We start from the raw sequence: 21145 nt of genomic DNA, 5'->3' as shown, positions 1-21145 counted from the left end.
AAACAAAATTCTCTGATGGCCAATCAAAATTTGCTGGAAATTTTTTTCTATTAACTTTTGAATCCTCATTTTGCTTTCACAAGGTTTGCACTCTTCACCCCTCTTTCTGTTGCACTGCTGGGGCTCAGCAGGCTTTTCAGAGGTTTCTTCTAAGCCTTCTGCATGGCTAATTACAAAGCTGTAATTAGCCATGTGCCACATTCCCGAGGGAGTATTGAATGTTATGCTCATCTACGGCCTAATTAAGCTTCATCCTCAATAAATATTTTAAACTATTAAGTAATTATGTGATCGGGGAGGGAAAGTTAATAAATGGCATGAATTGCCACCCTAATGAACTTTAAAAGGTATCAAAAGATCACTAGGGCAGCTCTGCTGATCAGTGGATAAGGCAGCAGGCACCTGCAGTTACCCCAGATAAGGGCAATTAGTGGCAACAGGAATAATTAGAGCCCTTGTGCAGCCAAGCTTTGCAGGAGCCCTAGATCCCCCTCCACACAGCAGTGTGGGTCCCCAGAAAGGCTCCCAAGGAAAGCAGTGTAATAGAAGCAGTGAGCAAAGGAGTCTGAGACCCTTCCTCGTGCCCATATCACCCCAAGCACCTCTCCAAGGCTGCTGCATCTGTGCCTGTGCCTCGTTCAGTTTTTTGGGGTACCAAGGAGCCTCACAGAGAAGCTGCATTCCACTCAGCACTACCACTGCAGGGTACTTCCAACCTAACCTCCTGGGAAATACCACAAGGCACACAGAAAACCTTCTGTAGAAGCATTCTATAGTCAGTATTTTTCCCAGCTGAGTCATGCATAAAGTTAGAAAAAGCTGGGACGATGTATTTCTCTCAGGTATATGAATATATTATCTAAATAGCATACACACAGAACATCTCTGATGACAATCTATGCCACCATCCTGTCACTCAAATGAGCTTTTTCATCATTCATCATCAACATAAGTCATTGCCTCCAGTGACAGCTGATAAAGAATTCTGTATAATGAAGAAAATAATTTATAAATAAAAATGAAACTTGGAATCCATAATAAATTATGCAAATATAAAGAAGATAATGAATTTCAAAGATTTCATTTGTTTTAGGCACAAAATACCTTATTCTTAAAGCAGATTTTTCAGTTACCTTTCTTAGACTTTAGTACACCTATAATGTAAATGTTCCACATCTAATCTCTGTTCACTCCTACAGTGTTTCCACTCGTACAGAAATTACTTTTCACATCATATCACATCAGTTCTAATGCGTATTTTCATTTTATAATGGCTCCTTTTGTGAAAGGCTTTGAAATCTGATATAAACATGCATCACTGATCACAACACAAGCACATGCCTAGAATGAGGAACACCACACATGTATTTTTCAACTTAAACAGGGTGAAGTAGTTCTACTGAAGTCAGTGACCCACACTTTTTCACCCCAGGTTACGAGCTTTATTGTGAAGTGAGCCCATAATTCAAACCCAGGCCCAAACTACAAACTGTAACACACACAGCATTCCAGTTTTGCTCTGCTTTTCCCCATCTGAGCTGCAGAGGAGGTAGAACACACAACGCTACTTGTATGAATGACATCCAGGAGCTTGGGCTCTTAAAAATTCAGGCTCAGTTACTGGAAACAAGTCCTAAAATGTTTGGAGCCCAAATGGCTGGAACCCAGGGTGATTGTTGAATGAAAACCAGTGGAAAAAATGTTATCCCTAAAGCAATTCCAGACAGGCAGTTCCAGGACGAAAAGCATGTTTGACTTAAAGTGAGTGCTCTGTTCAAATAAGACCGCACCCATGTTTAAATCTCTCATTTCTGTTTACAAGAGAACTAGGTGGCAAATGAAAGTTTGCTACTTGGCATTCCAGAGTACTTTTTCCTTAGCAATTGTCTGAGTTAAAAAAAAGAATTAACAGGCTCAAACAAAAAGTGGAACAATTTACTTTCGACTACATTTGATAGGCATGAATGCATAATGCTTTTAAGCCTTGACGTTCAAAAGAAACAGCTAAAAAAACTGAGACACATTAAGATAAGGAAATCAAATGAAAACACTAAAACATGGTTTCCAAGTGGGAGATTCTAACTTCATTGGCTTTCAAAACTACCAGCCTGTGACCACAAGAGAAATCTTATACTCTGTGATAAAAGCAACTGCAGAAATAAAAAAAATATAAATCTATGCAGTTGGGCACAAACTATCAATTTGAATGTGCAAATACTGAACCACACTGTTGTGACTGAAGAACAGGCAAACAATATCCAATCTAAGATAAAAGTATCAAGTTCATGCTTTTAGGAGCCCCTGGCTCAAATGATAAAGGTATTCAACTACTTAAAAGAGGTTTCAAAATATTTGAAAGCCCAACTTCCTTTGCGAAGCAGCAGGTAAGGAATGTGCCAATGTGTACCAGCCAAAGGTGATGTCTTAGTCCTGAAAACTCAGGACTTAAGTTGTCCAAAATGGGGAAGTTTGGCAAGTTTGGTCCAGAACACTTATATTTTAACTGTTGCATTACAAAAAACAAGTTTCAAGACATACCAAATTGTCTATATTTTTTAAATGCTATTGCAGCAAACTCACCAAATAATCACATTTTGTAACTATACTGTATCTTCAGAGAATATACCAATCTAAGCAAATTAGAGATTTACAGAGGTCTTCAAAGCAGGGGCAACTTTAAAGGCCATGAAGCCTGAAAAGACAAAACAGACCATGTTCCTCAAGGCCTTGTCCAGCTGTGTTTTGCATGCCTTCAAGGGCAGAGCCTCCACAGCCACTTGGGCAACCTGTTCACTGCACTACTTTTCCATTCCCTTCATATCCAATTGTCAGTCCCAGTGAGGACCATTCCCTTCATATCCAATTGTCATTTCCTTCCCTGCAACTTGTGACTGTTGCCTCTAGGGTTTCCAGTGCCACCTTCTGGGTGGGTTCTGCCCTAGGGGTATTCTAGGGATAGAATATCCCTAGAAAATTCAGGCACTTTTCCTCAGAGCTGTGCTCCCCATTTTGTTCGGATGGATAGTGTTACTTGGTCACAAGTGCAAGAATGTGGATTTATCTTCACTGAATTTCATGAAGTGTCTGTCAACCATTCATTCCTGCAGCCTGGCCAGGTCCCTCTGAACAGAGGCTCTGCTCACCTCAGCACCTGCTGCAGCCCCCTCGGATTCATGTCATCTGCAGACAAGGTGAGGGTGCAATTCCTCTTCTCCACCCAGGCTGTACAGCCCACCCCTGTGTTACTGCTCTGCTATTCTGTAGTGTTATGTGAATTAACTTCTCCTTCACCATTTCCTGTTAGAATAGTTCATGGGAATGCTGCTCTGCTCATCTAACATTACAATAAACAGCACTGTGGAAGAGAGAAACTCCTAAAAAAATTCCTTGGCCAAATCCTTATCTACTGCAAATTCCTTGCATTTCTGATCAGCTTATACAGAAGTGAGCTCCAGGCTTTTTATTCAAAAACCAAAGTGCCAGTAATGTATTTAAAAATCAGCAGGCTGTTCATTATAACCGCTTCTTGGTGCTGCATGTATTAGTTCACTGCTGGCATAAACATCTCCTTGGATGAGCACAAGGAATCAAGGAATTGGCTACTTCTGTCTCACTGCTGCGTTAAGACATGCAAACAAAAACATGCTGAGTGTTTCTACGCTTAGTTACATGTACTTTTGAGGAAAGAATGACTATTATTTGAATACACTTATTACCAGTTGAGCCTTCCTAATCTCTAGATATCTCTTGGGCTTAGAAAAATACGCATTTTTTGCAGGAAAATATTTTTTATAATCCTTAAATAAATTTTTTGCACAAGAGTGTAGTTGTAATCTAGAAAATACTCACAATGGGAGTGAAGTTAGGAAAACACTACCACCCATTAAACCCCCACCCTCCTATGGTCCTTGAACATTAGCCAAGGTTTCATTGTAGCCTCCCTTAATTTGATCCCAGGAGCTAATACCATTGACTTGAGTTCACTTTTCATGATAGGAACACTCAATATAGGAGACTTGCCTTGGAAGAATGACTCATAGACAAACAACAGTGCCCCTTCCATGACATCTATGATGGATCATTCAAAGTTCACAACAAACTGTTTCACAAAGAGGAGGCTGCTTCAAGTCAAATTGTGAGACAGCTGTTAAACAAATCTACTCCATGGAAATTTAGTCAACCTTACTACTCCTAAGTGGACCAGGAAATCAGAAGCATCACATGTGAGAGAGAGAGACCCTGTTGATACCAGACCCAGTAAGACTCTTTTCAGGTTTGACAGCTGATATGAAGCACAGAAGCTCTAGGTCTCCTTTCACTGACAGCTCCTGTACCCAGGCCACAGCCATCACACCCAGGAGCTTGCTCTGATTCACAGCAGCAAGGTGATGCTTCAGCCCACACAAATAATCAGAAAAAAACTGGTGTATTAGAATATGGATCTTTTTCTGACAAGATTTTCCTAGCTGTATCACTCTACAGTATGGACAATACATGGACTTAGCACTGCTACCATTTCTGTAGGCAAAACCCAGCCCTCTCATAAGTGACACTGGATGTGCAAGATGGAAACAGAACATCAGCTGGAAACCAATTCAGATAGGAAAGAGCACTTGCCTCTTAGAGATCCCAAGCATTGAATCACACCTTCTAGAAAGTGTGAAATGGACCTCAAGAAAGAGTGAAATATTACCTTAGTACATGCTTTCAGTGCTCCCAGTGCTGATACCAATGTGCTGATATGTTAAGTGGGCTCTCCACTGACAGACAGTTGCCTGTATCCACATTTCTAAGCCCAGTATGCTTCTGTGCAAACCTATAAAACCATATTATTCCTGGGCTCCCTGAGTCCTGGGTCCTGCCCAAGCCTGAAATCTGCTGAGTGTACAAGTCAATAATTTACTATCTTCTAATTCTGCCACAAAAGGGAAATAACGATAAGCTGCTTTTCTGTGTAAAGCTACTTATTTCCAGCAATTCCTTAATACAGAAGAAAGGGTCAGGAAAAAGGGGAAAAGGCTGACAGGGAAGGCAATGGTTTGTGCCTCTCACTCAACTCTGCATATGGTTTGAATGTGTAGATGAACAACTGCCTCTGTTCCTACAGTAGTTACAGTGCTATTAAAACTCTGCTAATTTGTTTAAAAAACTACCAATCCCTATTAAATGCAAGACAGTCTACAAAGGACTCCTTCCTGCAGACACATGTGTTTAGCATAGTGCAGCAATCAGCAGGATTGGCCTGGTCCCCTCACTGCTTTTCTGGTGCAGGTTTGAAGCAGATCTTGTTTATTGTTCTTTTTTGCAAACCTCTGTGAGATCTTTGAAGTGGTTGGGCTCCTTGAGCCAACAGGCCCTGTGCTGCACCTGGTGTGAGGCAGACTGAACAGCTCCAAAGTTAAACAAACAGCCATCCCAGCCGAGCACGGGGCACGAGTCACAGATAACAGCAGCCAGGGCAGCCATGATCCATCCAAGCCAAACTATATCTTGTCTTGAAAAAGCAATTTAGAGCTGCACTTGCTGTTCAGACCAGTCTGCTGTGTTTAAACAAAAACCCCATTCTTTAACACACACATGAAGAATCCTTCACAGGATATGTCCAGAGGAGCATCCCTCCAACTCCCTGCTCCTTTTTCCAGACTCATCATCCTTTTTAGTATTGTTATCATGCCTTGCTGTAATGCATGCTTTAAACAGCACGTAATTGAGGCTCTCTTTTCCTTACAATCAAATCAACACTACTTGTTGGGAAATCAAATGACAAGAACATTCAATTATTCAAGAGCGTAACACCAATTTCAAAACATCCTACATGTATACACATTTGGTAAATTAATTGTTTTCGAAAACTAGTCTTTAATGAGGAACTTTCTGCTCCTTCAAAGTTTTTCTTTTTTTCTTGTTTTAAAAGTAATTTTTCTTTCTTCTTTTCTTGTCATATAATCAAGTTCAAAATACAGTAAATTTATTAAAATATAAATCTCCCCTAAAAGTCAAAAATTGTTACCACAGATTTTTTTTGGAGCTATCTCTTCTTATTAATAGTAGTTCACAGAAAGATAGATTAGTTAAGGTGAATCTTTATTCAGTCCTGTCATTGAACAGTCAAAAAAATTGAGCTTGGGAATTTTGCTTGAACATCAGCTTCAGGATTTGATCTCTTGAAACTCAGCTTTCTGATATGATAAATTATATCTGCATTTCTCTGTCTTAAGTGAGATGTGGATATTACAGAAAAGCTGTAGTAGAGTGACCACAGATCACACAGCCAAAGGAGAGGCTGAATAAGGCAACAGACCAAACACAGGTTTATGTATTTTCAGGATAAATGGAGCCTTTTTGTGAGATTTTGTTTATTCTATGAGCATGTTTTTTATATGAATTCAAACCGAAACAAACTCTACATTTTCCCACTCCCCACATGAACTTCCAATACCCTGTAAACTCATCCAAAACTGACGAGTTTCATCAGTATTTTTGTAAAACACCACTTGGTCAGACATTTGCCAGGTTTTTGGCAATTTTTTAGTTAAATTGCCTACATACTGACTTTTTCGAAAAAAAAATATAATACTTAATGTTATTCCTCTCTTCTCTCTTCTTTGTTGCTATTACTGAGACACAAGGATATTCAAGGATAGTAAGCAAACAGGAGAAAATGCTTGCAAAACTGTCGAGCAAATATCATTCCTACCTCCAGCCTGGTCCTGTCCACATCCTTAGGCAATTTCACACGAACTCGGTTTGTTACAATAAGTGTTTCATAAGGATAAATCTGTTAAAAAGACAAGAGCACATGACCTCCAGCTGAATCCAGTTCTGAGGCATGGAAATGGCGGTATGGGGAACTTACTAAAAAATGGTACATACTTGCATCCTGATTTGACAAATATTTCACTGGGACAAAAATTAACAAAATAAAATAAAAGAAAGGAACCCATGTAACCTTGCTAGGAAGTGCTGAATCTGATTGTTCTTCCAGTGTTGGGAAAGCCCTTCTTACCTTGTATTCTGCAAAAGAACGAGAACAGGTTCACAGTTTAGAATTTATAGCTGTCTTTTGGTGTCACCACAATGAACATTTAGGTACATCACAAATGTGCTATGCTACTACACTTCTCTCTTCTCAGTAGCTGTTGGATAACTGCATGCATAGTAAGAATCTGACCCCCATGCCCTGAATGCCTGTAACACTGTCTATTACCAAAGCAATCGTCCGGGAAATCAAAGGCTTATTACAGAAAATCCATCTCCCGATGCCATTGGGTTACACGGTGAGTGTGGCTGGCAAAATTGGGCATCTCTTTATACAGGAGCCTTATGTGCAGAGTTAAGTCAGTCTGTCATCCAAAACTCCTGCCTTTATTGTTCTTTACTGAAAATAGTTAAAATATACGGATTATTAAAGGCATGTCAGTTTGGAAACATATATGAAAACCACTGAGATAATACGATATTACAAGATGCCACCACCCTGCACTTGGGCTGACTGCAGTGGGAATAACAATAGGGAAGAAAATATGATTTGTGGATGTGGTAATAATGACTCCTGAATCTACACTAGCACAAGGGAATTCTAGTTAGGTCAGTGTATGACTACATATGATATGACTACCACAATTATCTATTCACAATGGTGATTAAACGTGATCGGGATAGCCAAAATGTTTTCACAGACTTCTTTATGGTCTGAAATTAAACCAGAGATTGAATCTACTTTTCAAAATCTGTACTTTAACCTATTTAAACAGAGACAAAGATTTTTATCAACACAGAGTCATGAAGTGAAGCATTAGAGTAAGATTTTTAAAATGAGTTAAAGTGTCTTGGAAATAAAATTTTTCAGCTCTTTTGAAAATTCCAACCCAAGTTCCATATGGGAACAGCCCACTTAAAACTGCAATGAAAGAAAATACTGCAAATGAATTCTGCTTTTTGAACTCTGTATATTTTAACCACACTGTAGCACAACCAAGAAGCACAATGGACCTTTTCCAACTAGACTTGAAGGAATGATTATCTTAAATTTCCTTCTGTCTTTGATATGAGACCAACACCACAAGGCTGTTGCCACACATGGAGGATCCTGCTATTGACTCAGCCTGGTTGCACCACCCTATGATGCAAGACCTCTGTCAGGCTCAGGTTAAGGTTAAAGTTGGGCTAAGTAAAAAGAAGAGTCTGTGATATTAACGATACTGAGCTATGTCTCTAGCTAGTCGTTATTATGTGAACTACAGGAAGAGCTCAGAATAGTAACCTTTATAGTAGTATGTTAATTAAAATTAAGGGAGTAGAAATGGTATTGCAAAAAAAAAAAAAAAGTACCTTTCATCCCCCAGCTTGCCTCCTGGTCCGTTTCATATTGGCCCATAGTTTCAGGCTGACAGAGAAAGAAAGAAGCAATGTAGCAGCAAAATACACAAAACCCCCACTCTGAACATTGTTGAGAGAAAAAAGACATAGAACCAGAATACAGATCCTTGCGTGAGAGAAAGAGAAGTAAGTCTCATTCTAATTTGACCTAACTGCTCAAGTAAGCAAGCTAACACTGGAACTGTCACTATTCTGTGAGGCTGATGTGTTACTGCCATCATCACAAATCACTTCTGCTGCACTGCAACTTTTCTCCTTCTGCTTCACACTGCTGATGCCTCTGAACAGGGAGAACTCTCCATGTGCCATATATGTGCTGTGTTTGAACCACTGTCATCTTTGCTGACAAACACTATGATGATAAACAGTACAGGAAATCAGAAAAGCACTATTATATGATTTTTTTTTCCCCCCCAAGTCTCATTTTTGCCTGCAAGGGTATCAACGGTGTGCACAGCTATGCTCACAATAACCTGCAAGGCTCCTTGTTTGCTTTTGGGGTTTTATTTATGCAGCACTAGGATGGCTGATTAAAAATAAACCACAAAAGCTGGTACCAACCTACAGTCCAAAGAGAGGACATCCATTCTGAGAGGAATTCTGTCCTCAAGGATTTGACCATGAGCAACCTTTTCAACACTTAAACAGGTTTGGGATTCTTTATATGGGACAGATGCTGCCATCTGCTGCTTTCCCATCACATTGCAAGGCATCCTGAGTGCTTTGGCCTCATCTCTGGGAAGTCTTGGGATGGTTTTGGGGCCTCACCAGCGCAGTGGCTGGGAACAGATCAGTGTCTTGCTTGTTTCAGGTTACTGGCAACACATATTGTGAAAAGAGAGAAAAACCTCTCTTGACTCATAGGTGGGATTAGTTTTCTATGGACCCTCTTAAATTCCTAAATATTATTCACTAAAATTTCAGTGTCATTCCTTACTTCAGAGAAGAATTCAAGAAACCAGGTATTGAAGCAACACAGGCATAATTAGTCTTGTAATATTAACTCAAAGGGATGGACATTTCAGCAGCTACTGAAAAATCCATTTAGCTACTCTCTGATAATTTCCTTCTTGTAGCTCCTTCCAAATGACTCTCAGTTTGACTCTTGTCACTGGGTAAGTTTAATCTTCCTCATGTGCTTTTGCAGGTTTCACATCTTCCTCTGGAGACAGAAAGGCATTTGAACGAGGTCCTCTCCATGCAATTTGGACACCAAAAGGTAGGTGCACATGCATCTATATATTGACAACTCATTACTATAAACCACGGTGTTTTTTCACCTAATAGTATCCATACTATCAGGTATAGTATGGATACTATTAGGAACTGAGAATCCATAATGCTAGATTTCAGAGACAGAGAAGCCACACTACCAAAGCTTCCTTTTTATTAAAGACTAATAAAAGTTGCAAAAAAAAGGATTAAAAAAAGAATTCCTAGTCTGTTCTGGTAATAATTTTGTTAGACAATTTTCTTTCTAGATTGCTGCTTGTCATTCAATCTTCACTGATCCCTCCCTGCCTTAAAAGCACAATGGCTGTGTGTGAATACACACACCACACACTGACACACATTCATACTAGGAAGAACAGAGCAGAGGGTTCAAGGAATGCAATGGATGTGGGCTGTTCCACCTTTGCTTTAAGACCATTACTTGTCTAATTATAGGCCTAACTGTCTCTATCATTAATTCAAGCTATGCTATGATTAATATGTGCAGTCTGTATGTACATTTTAGATTTTTGTTTGTTCTGGGAGGAGAATCAAGATTCCCAATGCTCACAATGCACACAATTAAAAGGAGAAGCCAAAGTCAGTCTTACTCTTGCAGAGAGACAAACTGTAACCCACATAGGGAATGAATCTGCCAGACAGGGATGGAAGCCGAAACACCTTTGAAGTGTTATTACTGTGCAGATTTTTAACTAGTTAATGAGTTGTATATTTACAAGACCTTATTTCCTGGAGAAAATATTTAAGTGTGTACCTACCTGATGTAAGCCATTCTTTCCATAGCCAGGTAGAGAAGCAGACTTAGAATATGGAAATCCTGTAAAAGACATAATATATAGCTATATTTTTGCAAATCTTTTACAGTCTACAAAAACAGGGAATCCAAGAAAACATCCAGAAACAGAAATTACAAGATCAATGCAAATATTCTATCAATGAGATGAAATACAACTGATCTATGCTCATCTTTTCTCCATATTTCATGCACATAAACGTGTGTAACAGCAGCATGCCAGGGGCACAAAGTGGAGGGAGCTGTGGGGCTTACATTTTGAAAGCCTCGTGCATCTATGTGATTTGATTGATTGTAAAATCTCTGCCTTCCAATTTGAAACTGGGATGATTTGAAATTGGGATTAAAGGGTTTTAGATTATCACTTCTGAACGTGCTATATGAGTTCTGGGTTATGGTTTTGTTTCTTAAAAAAGACGGGTTGATACACTACCACTTAAAAAATAAAACTTTCTTGTTTTTCTTTCTGTAAAACTTCTCTTGGAAAAAAGCAAAAATGAAGATGCAGCAGGGGATAAAGTAAATCAGCCAGAGTATACACACCCAAGCGAAAGAAAGTTTTAAGGTGGAATAAAATTGGCCAAGTGGTGTTGCCATGAATAAATGATGTAACACAGTGATGAAACTGTGTGTGGCCATTACAAGACAACTGAAATGCCTTAATTTTAGTATTAAGACTCTAATAAGAAAGTATAAAAGTTAAACAGTAGAAGAACAAACACATGTGTAATAAACATTCCTGATTCCAGTATAGGAAATTATGTAAAACTGACACAAAGTATCACAGAAGTCAGCTCAAAGAACTGAATGTACAATACTTCTTTCTGTCAAAATTGTTAGCAGTCTGTGTCCAAAGAGGAATGCAGGAAGGGAATCCAGACCCCACTGGATTAATAAATACCCTAAGGAGATTATTAGGAATAAGCATACAGAAAGAAAAAACAAAAGATGGATCAGCAGAGAGCTCAAAATGTGCTGAGATAAACTGAAAACTGCCAGAAGTCAAGCTGAGTTAAACATTGAAAATGATATTAAAACAAATAGCAAAAGTTTCTCCAGCTATCCAAATAAAAAGAGAACAAGGAAAAAAGAAATGGGATCACTGGGAGTTGCACTGTGTCAGTACTCAGCACTCAGCAAAGGTGAAAGAAAACCCAGGTAAGGCTTGAGCACTGAAGGAGTATTTCATCCATGGAACAGAAAGTGGAGTACTGAGCAAGCATGAAAAGCTAATGGAATAAGGGTAGGCCAGTGAATCACTGTCACTATGGACAAAAAATTCAAAGCACTTAATGTACTGAAACAATTCAAAGCACACAATGTACTTAAACAGGGAGCAATAAGCTCATATCGGATTGCAAGCCAGATACCTCCTACCATTAAAGAAGGGCAACTACAGTTTTTGTATTTAAGACAGGAAAAAATAATGAAACAAAAAACCTATAATTGCCTGTTGTGTGAATGGTAGTGCCACCAGACAGCCAAGAGTAAAATACCTGTGCGACAGAAAGCCTGGATCTGCAACAAAGCTGTCATCTCTGCTCCTGCCTGGAAAAGCTGCTATGTTGGACATGAGTGTGGAGATCAATCTCTTGGCCTTTTGTTTACAGAGAAGGTGGGCAAGTGTCTTTTGTTCTGTCACTAAATAATACTCAGTGACAAAGGAGCAATGCCCCAGGGTAAACACACAGCTGCAGCAGGATGGATGCTCCAGGGTAAAGACAGGGCTGCAGCAGCCCCGGGCAGGATGGATGCTCCAGGGTAAGGACACGGCTGCAGCAGCCCCGGGCAGGATGGATGCTCCAGGGTAAGGACACGGCTGCAGCAGCCCCGGGCAGGATGGATGCTCCAGGGTAAAGACACGGCTGCAGCAGCCCTGGGCAGGATGGATGCTCCAGGGTAAAGACACGGCTGCAGCAGCCCTGGGCAGGAGGATGCTCCAGGGTAAAGACACGGCTGCAGCAGCCCTGGGCAGGAGGATGCTCCAGGGTAAAGACAGGGCTGCAGCAGCCCCGGGCAGGAGGATGCTCCAGGGTAAAGACAGGGCTGCAGCAGCCCCGGGCAGGAGGATGCTCCAGGGTAAGGACACGGCTGCAGCAGCCCTGGGCAGGATGGATGCTCCAGGGTAAAGACAGGGCTGCAGCAGCCCCGGGCAGGATGGATGCTCCAGGGTAAAGACAGGGCTGCAGCAGCCCCGGGCAGGATGGATGCTCCAGGGTAAAGACACGGCTGCAGCAGCCCCGGGCAGTATGGATGCTCCAGGGTAAAGACAGGGCTGCAGCAGCCCCGGGCAGGAGGATGCTCCAGGGTAAAGACAGGGCTGCAGCAGCCCCGGGCAGGATGGATGCTCCAGGGTAAAGACACGGCTGCAGCAGCCCTGGGCAGGATGGATGCTCCAGGGTAAAGACAGGGCTGCAGCAGCCCTGGGCAGGATGGATGCTCCAGGGTAAAGACACGGCTGCAGCAGCCCCGGGCAGTAGGATGCTCCAGGGTAAGGACACGGCTGCAGCAGCCCCGGGCAGGAGGATGCTCCAGGGTAAAGACAGGGCTGCAGCAGCCCCGGGCAGGAGGATGCTCCAGGGTAAAGACACGGCTGCAGCAGCCCCGGGCAGGAGGATGCTCCAGGGTAAAGACACGGCTGCAGCAGCCCCGGGCAGGATGGATGCTCCAGGGTAAGGACAGGGCTGCAGCAGCCCCGGGCAGGATGGATGCTCCAGGGTAAAGACACGGCTGCAGCAGCCCTGGGCAGGAGGATGCTCCAGGGTAAAGACACGGCTGCAGCAGCCCCGGGCAGGAGCTGCCGGGCTCCGGCGACACCGTGTGGTGAGCTGAGCGCGGAACTGCGCCCGAACGGCCCAAAACAGCACCGAGACCGGCTGATACCAGCAAATTCCCCGTAATTAGACACTATCTGAACACCAGCTCCCCTCTGCAGGGGTGTGGCTCCTGCTTTGTCCAGTACGATGGAGACATTGTCTCCAGTCTGAAGTTGCCTCTCAGCACATCACGGACAGGTGAACTGCAAGGGTTACGTGCCTTCCTAGATGTCTGCTTTCCTAAATACACAACACTTAAAATCACGAATTATGGTAAATAATGAACTATTACACACCTACATACACAGAAGCAAGACGCATTTTCACAGCTAAGGAGATACAAGCTCCACTCTTGCCTGTCGATTGCACAGGTCTCACACTGATGTGCTGTGCTGTTAGTTGTGTTCTTCTGGGCATTTAAGCAATGTAATGTGGTAAGATGTCTTCCAGAGCAAAACAACCCTTCCCTGGTTTGCTCAGAGACTGGACAGAAAAATGCAGGCCTTTTTGCTCAGTATATCTGGAAACATCACTACCAATTCACAGCCTGCTAACTCCCTCCACACTGCATGTTACCACTTGGCACCAAACCTATACCTAACAAGGTTATTTTCTCTGATAGCCACTGACTATGTCACAGGGATGGGGCTGAAAGCCAGAGTTCCCAAGCATAAGTGCAAGAGGCAAAGATGCTACTTTTCTGTGGCCAATGTGGGCCATATGACAGACTATAAATATTCAGAACTAAATAGGGAAACACTGAATAGAGAAGGAATTACTTAGGATGTACACAGGTACTAAAACAGTCAGGTAAGTGAACAAAAACATAAAAATAGGAAATAATAAAATTAATTTTATTAAAAACAAAAAAGGAAATAAAAGCATAAAGGAAAAGTAAGTTTCAGGAAGATAAACTTCCTCAATGTCATTTCTGTGTAGCTGCTAATTGGGTAATGGGGTCAACTTTCATGAGTGACAGAGAAATGCTGACAAAAAGCAATGAAAAATGAACAACAGAACCTATATCAGTAGAAATGTGGTATTGACCCAGACACAGAAGTGTGAATTATCTATTGCTTTTTTTAGTATCAATAGTTTCAAATTGCCAAGATAATAAAATATATTTTATTAGAATGCTAGTATAGCATTCTAAAACAGTATAAAGTATAAAATATAAATATAGTGTGTATATATATATATATACTACATACAGTATAAAGAAATGCTAGTGTAGCAGAGTGACAGGTATAGTAAAATTCTCAGGGGAAAAAATGAACACCATGTGTTGTTCCTGTATGAGAGTTCTTGGCGTGCTATATATGTCTCCCTGCTTAAAATCTGCACTGCAGAACTGGTCTCTCAAAACATGTGTAAAAGAGCAGCAGATCTACTCCCTAAAGCTTCCAGACATACCCCATGTGTGTATGACAATAAAAGGTTTAGGTATTCATTCCTGGGCAAGGATTTAGGTGTGTGAGGTGATGAGATTGTTTTCCCCTGCACAGGAAATCCTGCAATACACCTTGTGCACATGTTTGTGATTTCTTGTGAGGATCAAGTTACCAAATGCCTTACAGCTAGACCAGTGAGACTGATCTAAAATAAGTTTTCTTCTTTATCTTCTTTATCTTATTACAGCCTTTTGACAGCATATGTTTTCCCTCTTCCTTGCATAGCTAAGCCATAATTTCCTTAATGTAAGTTGATGGAGCCAACTATCACATTACCAAAATGCCCACAAGACTGACATCCTAGCCCTGCTGCCAGACATGCCTTGCATTGGGTGCATTCTTTTGGAAAACTGCTTCCCCAACTTGTTTACCCTGGATGACCTGCTACTGCTGCACGGTATAAAGTGGAGGAAGCAGGGAGAGGAATGTCCCAGTTATCTCTTCAAATTCATTAAACTTATCTTTTGTCATGTACGTAACTTAAAAGTAAAATTCAGGCCCAACACTGATGCTTCTGACTTGCTGAAATGTGTCATAAGAAATAGCATGGGCATATGGTCTCCAGGCCATATGTAATTCAGTTACAAAATTATTCCCTTTCCCACCTGGAATATTTCTGTGACCTTATAACTGTGAGTGATAACAGATAAAAAATGCTTAAATTAATCTCTGGAACAATAAAATCTTTATCTGTATCATGATAAGAGAAGAAATGGCTTCATCAATATTCAAAATACATTGTTCGTGTCAAGGACTAATTAGCACAAATGAAAAATCTTCTTGATACTGCTATCCTGTCTACTGAAAATAGGTACCATACAATAAATGGGCACTTTTATGAGGAGTGGGTTTTTGTGGTAAGGCATCTCTGCTCTCCCAAGAGACAACAGCTCATTTACACAGGCAATGCTGCTTCTTTCACTAATATGAAACTATAAATAGTTTAATCAGCATAGTCTGGAGGCACTGAACGCTCACAAGCCACGGCAGAGCCAAGTGAGCAGTGGGGTAATGATGGCAGAGATGAAGTGTGGGTGGGCTGCAGCAGGGCCACCTTCCCAGCACTCACGGGAGTAGCCGGCGGTGGTGCCCTCCTGCGCCCGGTCGCTCCCGGCAGTGAGGGACAGCGACCGCGTCTCCGAATCCGGGGAGTTGGTTCTGGTGTCCGTATCCCCCTTCAGAATCAGCCAACTGGTCTTCAGCTGCAGAGAGGAAAAGCCTGTTACCAGATACAGGATGCAACACCTGAAGGCAGTTCTCCCACCTCAGCTGTCTCAGATGCCTTGTGATCTGCTTGTCTGTTTATGCTCGCTGCAGCTCCAACCATCCTCTATCAAATTATAAAAACTGACTCTTTGATGACTTAAGACATCACAGCTACCAGAAACTCTTAATTTTTAGCTGAGCTGAGGACATTTTCTCCGTTCATGAAGCTGCCCACACCACCCCACTTTAGAAGATGCCCTTTGTCATTTTCTTATAATTAATCTGCTCTTGACATTTTTCTTCTAGGCCAATATGCACGCTAAATCTGCAGGATTAGCTTCATCACCGAGGTAGATATTGAGACCAAGTGAAAATCCATCAGTTTATTGCTCTTAATCTCAATATCCCTCCTTCTCTTTACTGTAGAACATACATTCTAAACCCTCTGGGGTTAGCTTTTCCATGTCTTTACAGGAAGACCTAAAAGTAGTAAATGATTATTTCAATTATTTAAAAGAATATGTGAATGTGTTCTAGAAACAAGTTACTTCAAGAATGATTAATACTTCCTTTTGTCCTTTCTGATCATTACCTTCTTATTGTCCTGATCCAAGCTTCCATCCTCCCCATCTGATCTTCTTGCTGCTGTAAGATTAAATTAATTTTAAAAATTTGAACAGAATGCATCTTATTTTTTGACTTCTGTTTTGACTGTAGTTATGGTCCAAATATTTTTAAGAGGGGGAGAAAATAAATTAAAAAAATAGAGTTTGACAGAAAATTTGATGTGTGGAGCTATGGTTTTACAGAATTACTAAAATGATTTTGAAATTATTACAGTAATACTCATCCTCCATATATACAGTAAATTCAGAGGATCTATTCCTGCTGGATTTTGAACCCACATTTTCAGGAATAAACTACTTTTGGGGAATGACTGATGGGAAGAAGAACTGTACATCATAACTTAGGGACAGATTTCTTTGGCCTCCACTCACAGGGAAGCCATTTCCCCCTTCTGTGTTACAATGACCATGAAAGTGCAAGGAGTCACACAGATGTTCTGCAATCAGCACACCTGGATCTCTTGGGTTCCTAAAGAGGGCAGACAATCATGGTAAAGAAAATGATGAACAAGCTTGGCACTGCCTCTTTATAAAATTCTATATAAATTATAAAATCTGCAAGAGAGATTATGTCAGACTCTAAAATTGAAAATTCTTGACCAACCAATGTTATCACTGTATTTTCCTCTTCTACCCATATTCTCCTCTTGAAGAGTGTTCCCCAAAAACAGTTGCTGATGTTTTACCATTGGGTTATTTCCTTGTAACTTTTCAACTTGCATTTAGAATTTAGAAATTCTAAAATCTTTTCATTAGATAGTTCCCAACCCATAAATGTGTTTTTCCTTCTCTTCTATTTCCCAGGCTATTGTTCCAGACACCAAAATCTTAGAGAAAGCGTTTTGTGCCGAATTTCACACAATTTCAGATAAGTTCTTAAAATGTGAGCTCTACTTGCCTTTGTATCCCTCTGGGTAGTTTGGGGAGAGTTTTAATGGTGCAAAACTGGAATAATGGAAGGACATAGCATAACTTTAAGCCCACGAGAAACTAATGTAACAAGGTGGTTCCCTGCAATGCCTGAGAAAAATGGCCCTGTGCAATGCAATGCAGACAGAAAATGGATTTATTATTAAAGGAAAGAGTATGATAATACAAAAGTTAAGGCTCAGATGAGATTCTTAGAGACAGAGATGGAGAGGAGATTAAATTGCACTGTTACAAGTGCTGCAAAACTCCCAGCAAGTTGGGAAAAACTCTGCCCTCTCCAGTTCTCCAGCCATCATGTCTGCAGAGGATCTGCCCTGCATCAAATAACACAGGCAAAAGGCCACCACCAAAAGCATGTCAGTGTTATTCTGATTCAATTTCTGGTGCCATCACACGGCTCACATCCAGACCTTAACTGGTTTTGCTGAGGAGGTGTAGTTAAAAAATGACAAATTGCCATAAGGAAAATATCTTTAGGCTTAGAGGTGAAAATCTGGAACTGTAGAGGAGTTTGGCTGCTTCCCCCCACTTCAATTTAGTGAGGAAAAAAAAAAAATATAGGTTAGAAAATATGAACAGCATTAGGAAAAAACACAAGGTTTTCACAGTTACAGCATCCTGACAAAGGGTATTTTCCCAAGATGGCAAGCTGCTTCTCTGAGGAATAAATAGGAAGGAATATCCAAACATGACAGATGATGAATAAAGTCCCTACATTGCAAGAAGGACCTAAACCTGGTTCAGAGATATTTTGGGAGCACACCCTAAACTGCGAGTCAACAAGTTATTCCAGGTTATGTGTATGGATCTAGTTCTCATTAAGTCAGAAATCCATATAGAGGATGTGATGCATTTTTGGAAATTTTATTTTTGTTTCAAGACACTGATGTTTTCAAAGGAAAAACAAAAAACAAACATGCTTGATTCAAGGTTTCTATTGAGAAATTTCAAAAGTTCCACAAGATCTTGAGAGCATCTGACTTCAAACAGATGCAGAGGGTTTCCAACTAAAACCAGTAAGGGCCATGAAGGCCAGCCCCTCCCAAGCTCCTGAGAAGGCTTCATTTAACACATTGCTGGCAGAAAATTGCAAGTGCCCTGAACTTCATCAGTACTGAGCATTCTGAGCATACTGCACTTCACCACTGCAAGTGATACTCAGTTCTGCCATGAATCTCAATGTGCTTTCAAAACTTTTTTAGTAACTTTGAATGGTGTTCAAATATTTCTAAAACACAAACACACACACAACCATGCAGGCTCCTACACTCCTCACTTTCCAACCCCAGCTCTGAGCCTGATCTCTTCTTGCATGTCCCATTTTTCCACCACCTTTTTTTCATTCTGAAGTTGGTTGTTTAGAATAGAAACACCGAAGCTGTAGCTTCAGCAAATCTGTTGGGTGCTGATGTAACTAAAACCTTTTAAAGCCAAATGTTTTGGAAGAGCTTCTTGCACTTCTTGTTTTAAAGAACATTTTTGTGCTTGTTTGTTCAAACTTGGTCTCTTCAACAAAGGAATGTTCTCTGGCTCCTTTTCAGCACGGATTAGTTCAGTGTCCCATCAGCTTGAGGAGCTGAATAATCAGCTACTCATGTGTTCATGCTTTAGCTGGGAGTCCTTCCAGAACAAAAGATAAATCTTTTAAAATTTGATTTTAATTTATATTATTTTTATTGGAAGGAAAGTTTATTGATTTGTTTGAGTTGTTGTTTCTGGATTTTATAGTTTTTGGGTTTTTTTGGTTAAAGGAAATTATGCTTTGCTCTCTGGTAAGAAAAAAAAAAGCATTTCCAACACAATCTTTCAGAACATCTATAATCTAGAAAAGAAAGTTTAAAACATATATTCTTGTTAACCTATTGAGATTGCTGACTCGCTAGTTTAATTCTCTGCTCACTTCAGTGGTTAAGAGGATAACTCCATACAGCAATACCAAACTGATATAATCCAGACTTTGACAGACAGCAAACTGATATCAAAATGCCCAGCCTGCAAATATAAAGCTTTTGCTTAGAATCCTCTTTGCAAACCGAAAGTATCTATTAAATTAAATTACACAGCTAGGATACAGGATATTAAGAGTCCTATCATTAGCTTCTGTAAATGAGTGAAACTATGCTGATTTACACTAGATGATTGTTACTTTGCATTTGTTCATGATTTTTTCCAAACACCACTACAATATTCACCTTTTTTGTTGTCTTTTTTTTTTTTTGCTCAGCCTGAGAAGTTGCATTTAATGATTTATATTGATGAGCAGGCACAGAGGGGCAGGAGAGGGCAAACAGGGTGAGAACAGCAGTGTAGCACAGCAGTTTATGTGGCACTTGTGATCAGCTCTAAATCACCATGATATATCAAAATACCAGTATCCTAGTTTTGGAGAACTCACCACATCCTTGGACATCATGTTATACAAAATGCTATTTAATTTTCATGTTACACCTTTTTCTCCTTTCCTATTTGAGGTTATAGGGACATAATGAAACGCACAGACTACAGCAAACAAATTTGAGAGTCAATACACATTTTTGTGCAAAGACACACAGATAAAACTGCAACAGAGAAAAGCACTGTACCATGCTGTTTGTAGATAGGAGGTTTCCTATAGATGTTATCTTTTACGCCAGTGTCTGAGGAAGAGGAAAGAGAAAGGAAAGAATGAAAGAGTAAGCAAGCAGTTCAGACCGCGCTGCTCTTGTCTCCTCTCAGTAACCATAACAATGCAAAAACTTCAGCAAAGACCATGCATTCATTCAGTGGTTATTAAAAGAGAATGGAACTTTACCCATCCTGTGCTGAAAACCTTTATAGCTACCTATGCATCATAATTCCCACTGAGGCCCTCAAAATGCTCTAAAACAACTTGAGTGGCATTCATTTGGTGATATGTACGGGTTTCATCTGCACTACCAGCACATACCTACTTTATAGACAGCAAAAAAGAAACTGGCACACTTACCACTACTTAAAATTAACACAGGAGTACAACTATTATTGTCAGACTTGGAAAAGGATTTTCTCCATTATTTACACAGTGTAGATGTTCAGGTATGAATGATTATACTGGAAATACAAACCATTCTTTTAGGAAATCCTAAAATTTGTCTTTTCATTGAATTGTATAGCTAAGCTGGCCTTCCAGGAGTTTTCTGGAAGCCCTCAGAGCCACAGTCCAGGGTTCCCATTGTACAGACATCAGATTTACTCAGTACTCTGGACCTGAGAAGATACAATTCCTAAAAGTGCTCTGTTTACAGAAACATTAACCACAGAAGCTAAATGTAGATAAACAAACAATTACAATGAGGAGGCAGATGTGTCCAGCAGTCAAAAACTTGAACAGTGTGGATGGGATGTAAGTTTAACGTGCTTGACTGAATTTGAAAACAGTAGAGTACATATACAAAGATAGCCAAAATGAGCGTCCTGCAGTTCTGAAGTCTTCCAGCTTCAAGTTTATATTAATATTACTTAAATTCAGATAACAGACTGATAAGAAAAACAAACAAACAAAAAGAAAAAACCCAACAAAAACCCCTTCAGTCATTCCTCCTGCATACAAATTCAATACATCTATGCAGCTATGGCACATAAATCATAGGCTCTTATAATCATTAGGGCTGAAAATGACCTCTAAGATCATCTATTTCAGCCACTAACCCAGCACTGCTGTAACTTTGTACTCTTGGTAACATTTTTCATTCT

At 40.5% G+C, this 21145-nt stretch overlaps 1 protein-coding gene and 1 long non-coding RNA gene across 14 annotated transcripts in view; one reads left to right on the top strand and one right to left on the bottom strand.

Moving 5' to 3' along the window:
- ABLIM2 (actin binding LIM protein family member 2) overlaps nt 1-21145 on the bottom strand; it is a 130054-nt gene that overhangs the window by 6978 nt on the left and 101931 nt on the right. For 8 of the 13 annotated variants that reach the window (XM_086891144.1, XM_086891147.1, XM_086891150.1 and 5 more), the window contains 7 exons: nt 20017-20070; nt 16471-16523; nt 15742-15874; nt 10371-10429; nt 8332-8386; nt 6950-7014; nt 6698-6778 (listed from right to left, as the gene is read on the bottom strand). In XM_086891144.1, coding sequence (XP_086747270.1) covers nt 6698-6778; nt 6950-7014; nt 8332-8386; nt 10371-10429; nt 15742-15874; nt 16471-16523; nt 20017-20070 — 500 coding nt within the window. The remainder of the gene's footprint in view (nt 1-6697; nt 6779-6949; nt 7015-8331; nt 8387-10370; nt 10430-15741; nt 15875-16470; nt 16524-20016; nt 20071-21145) is intronic. The other 5 variants (XM_086891151.1, XM_086891153.1, XM_086891145.1 and 2 more) reach the window with 4 other exon arrangements.
- LOC111928220 (uncharacterized) lies at nt 4112-20139 on the top strand. Its single transcript, XR_015287460.1, has 3 exons — nt 4112-4257; nt 9527-9598; nt 17309-20139. It is a non-coding gene; the product is annotated as an uncharacterized LOC111928220 (long non-coding RNA).

This window comes from Cyanistes caeruleus, chromosome 5, assembly GCF_971803275.1.
Source record: "Cyanistes caeruleus chromosome 5, bCyaCae1.hap1.1, whole genome shotgun sequence".
NCBI lineage: Eukaryota > Metazoa > Chordata > Aves > Passeriformes > Paridae > Cyanistes > Cyanistes caeruleus.
Note: the sequence above shows the minus strand (reverse complement) of the source record. Positions and strands in the feature narration are given on the sequence as shown.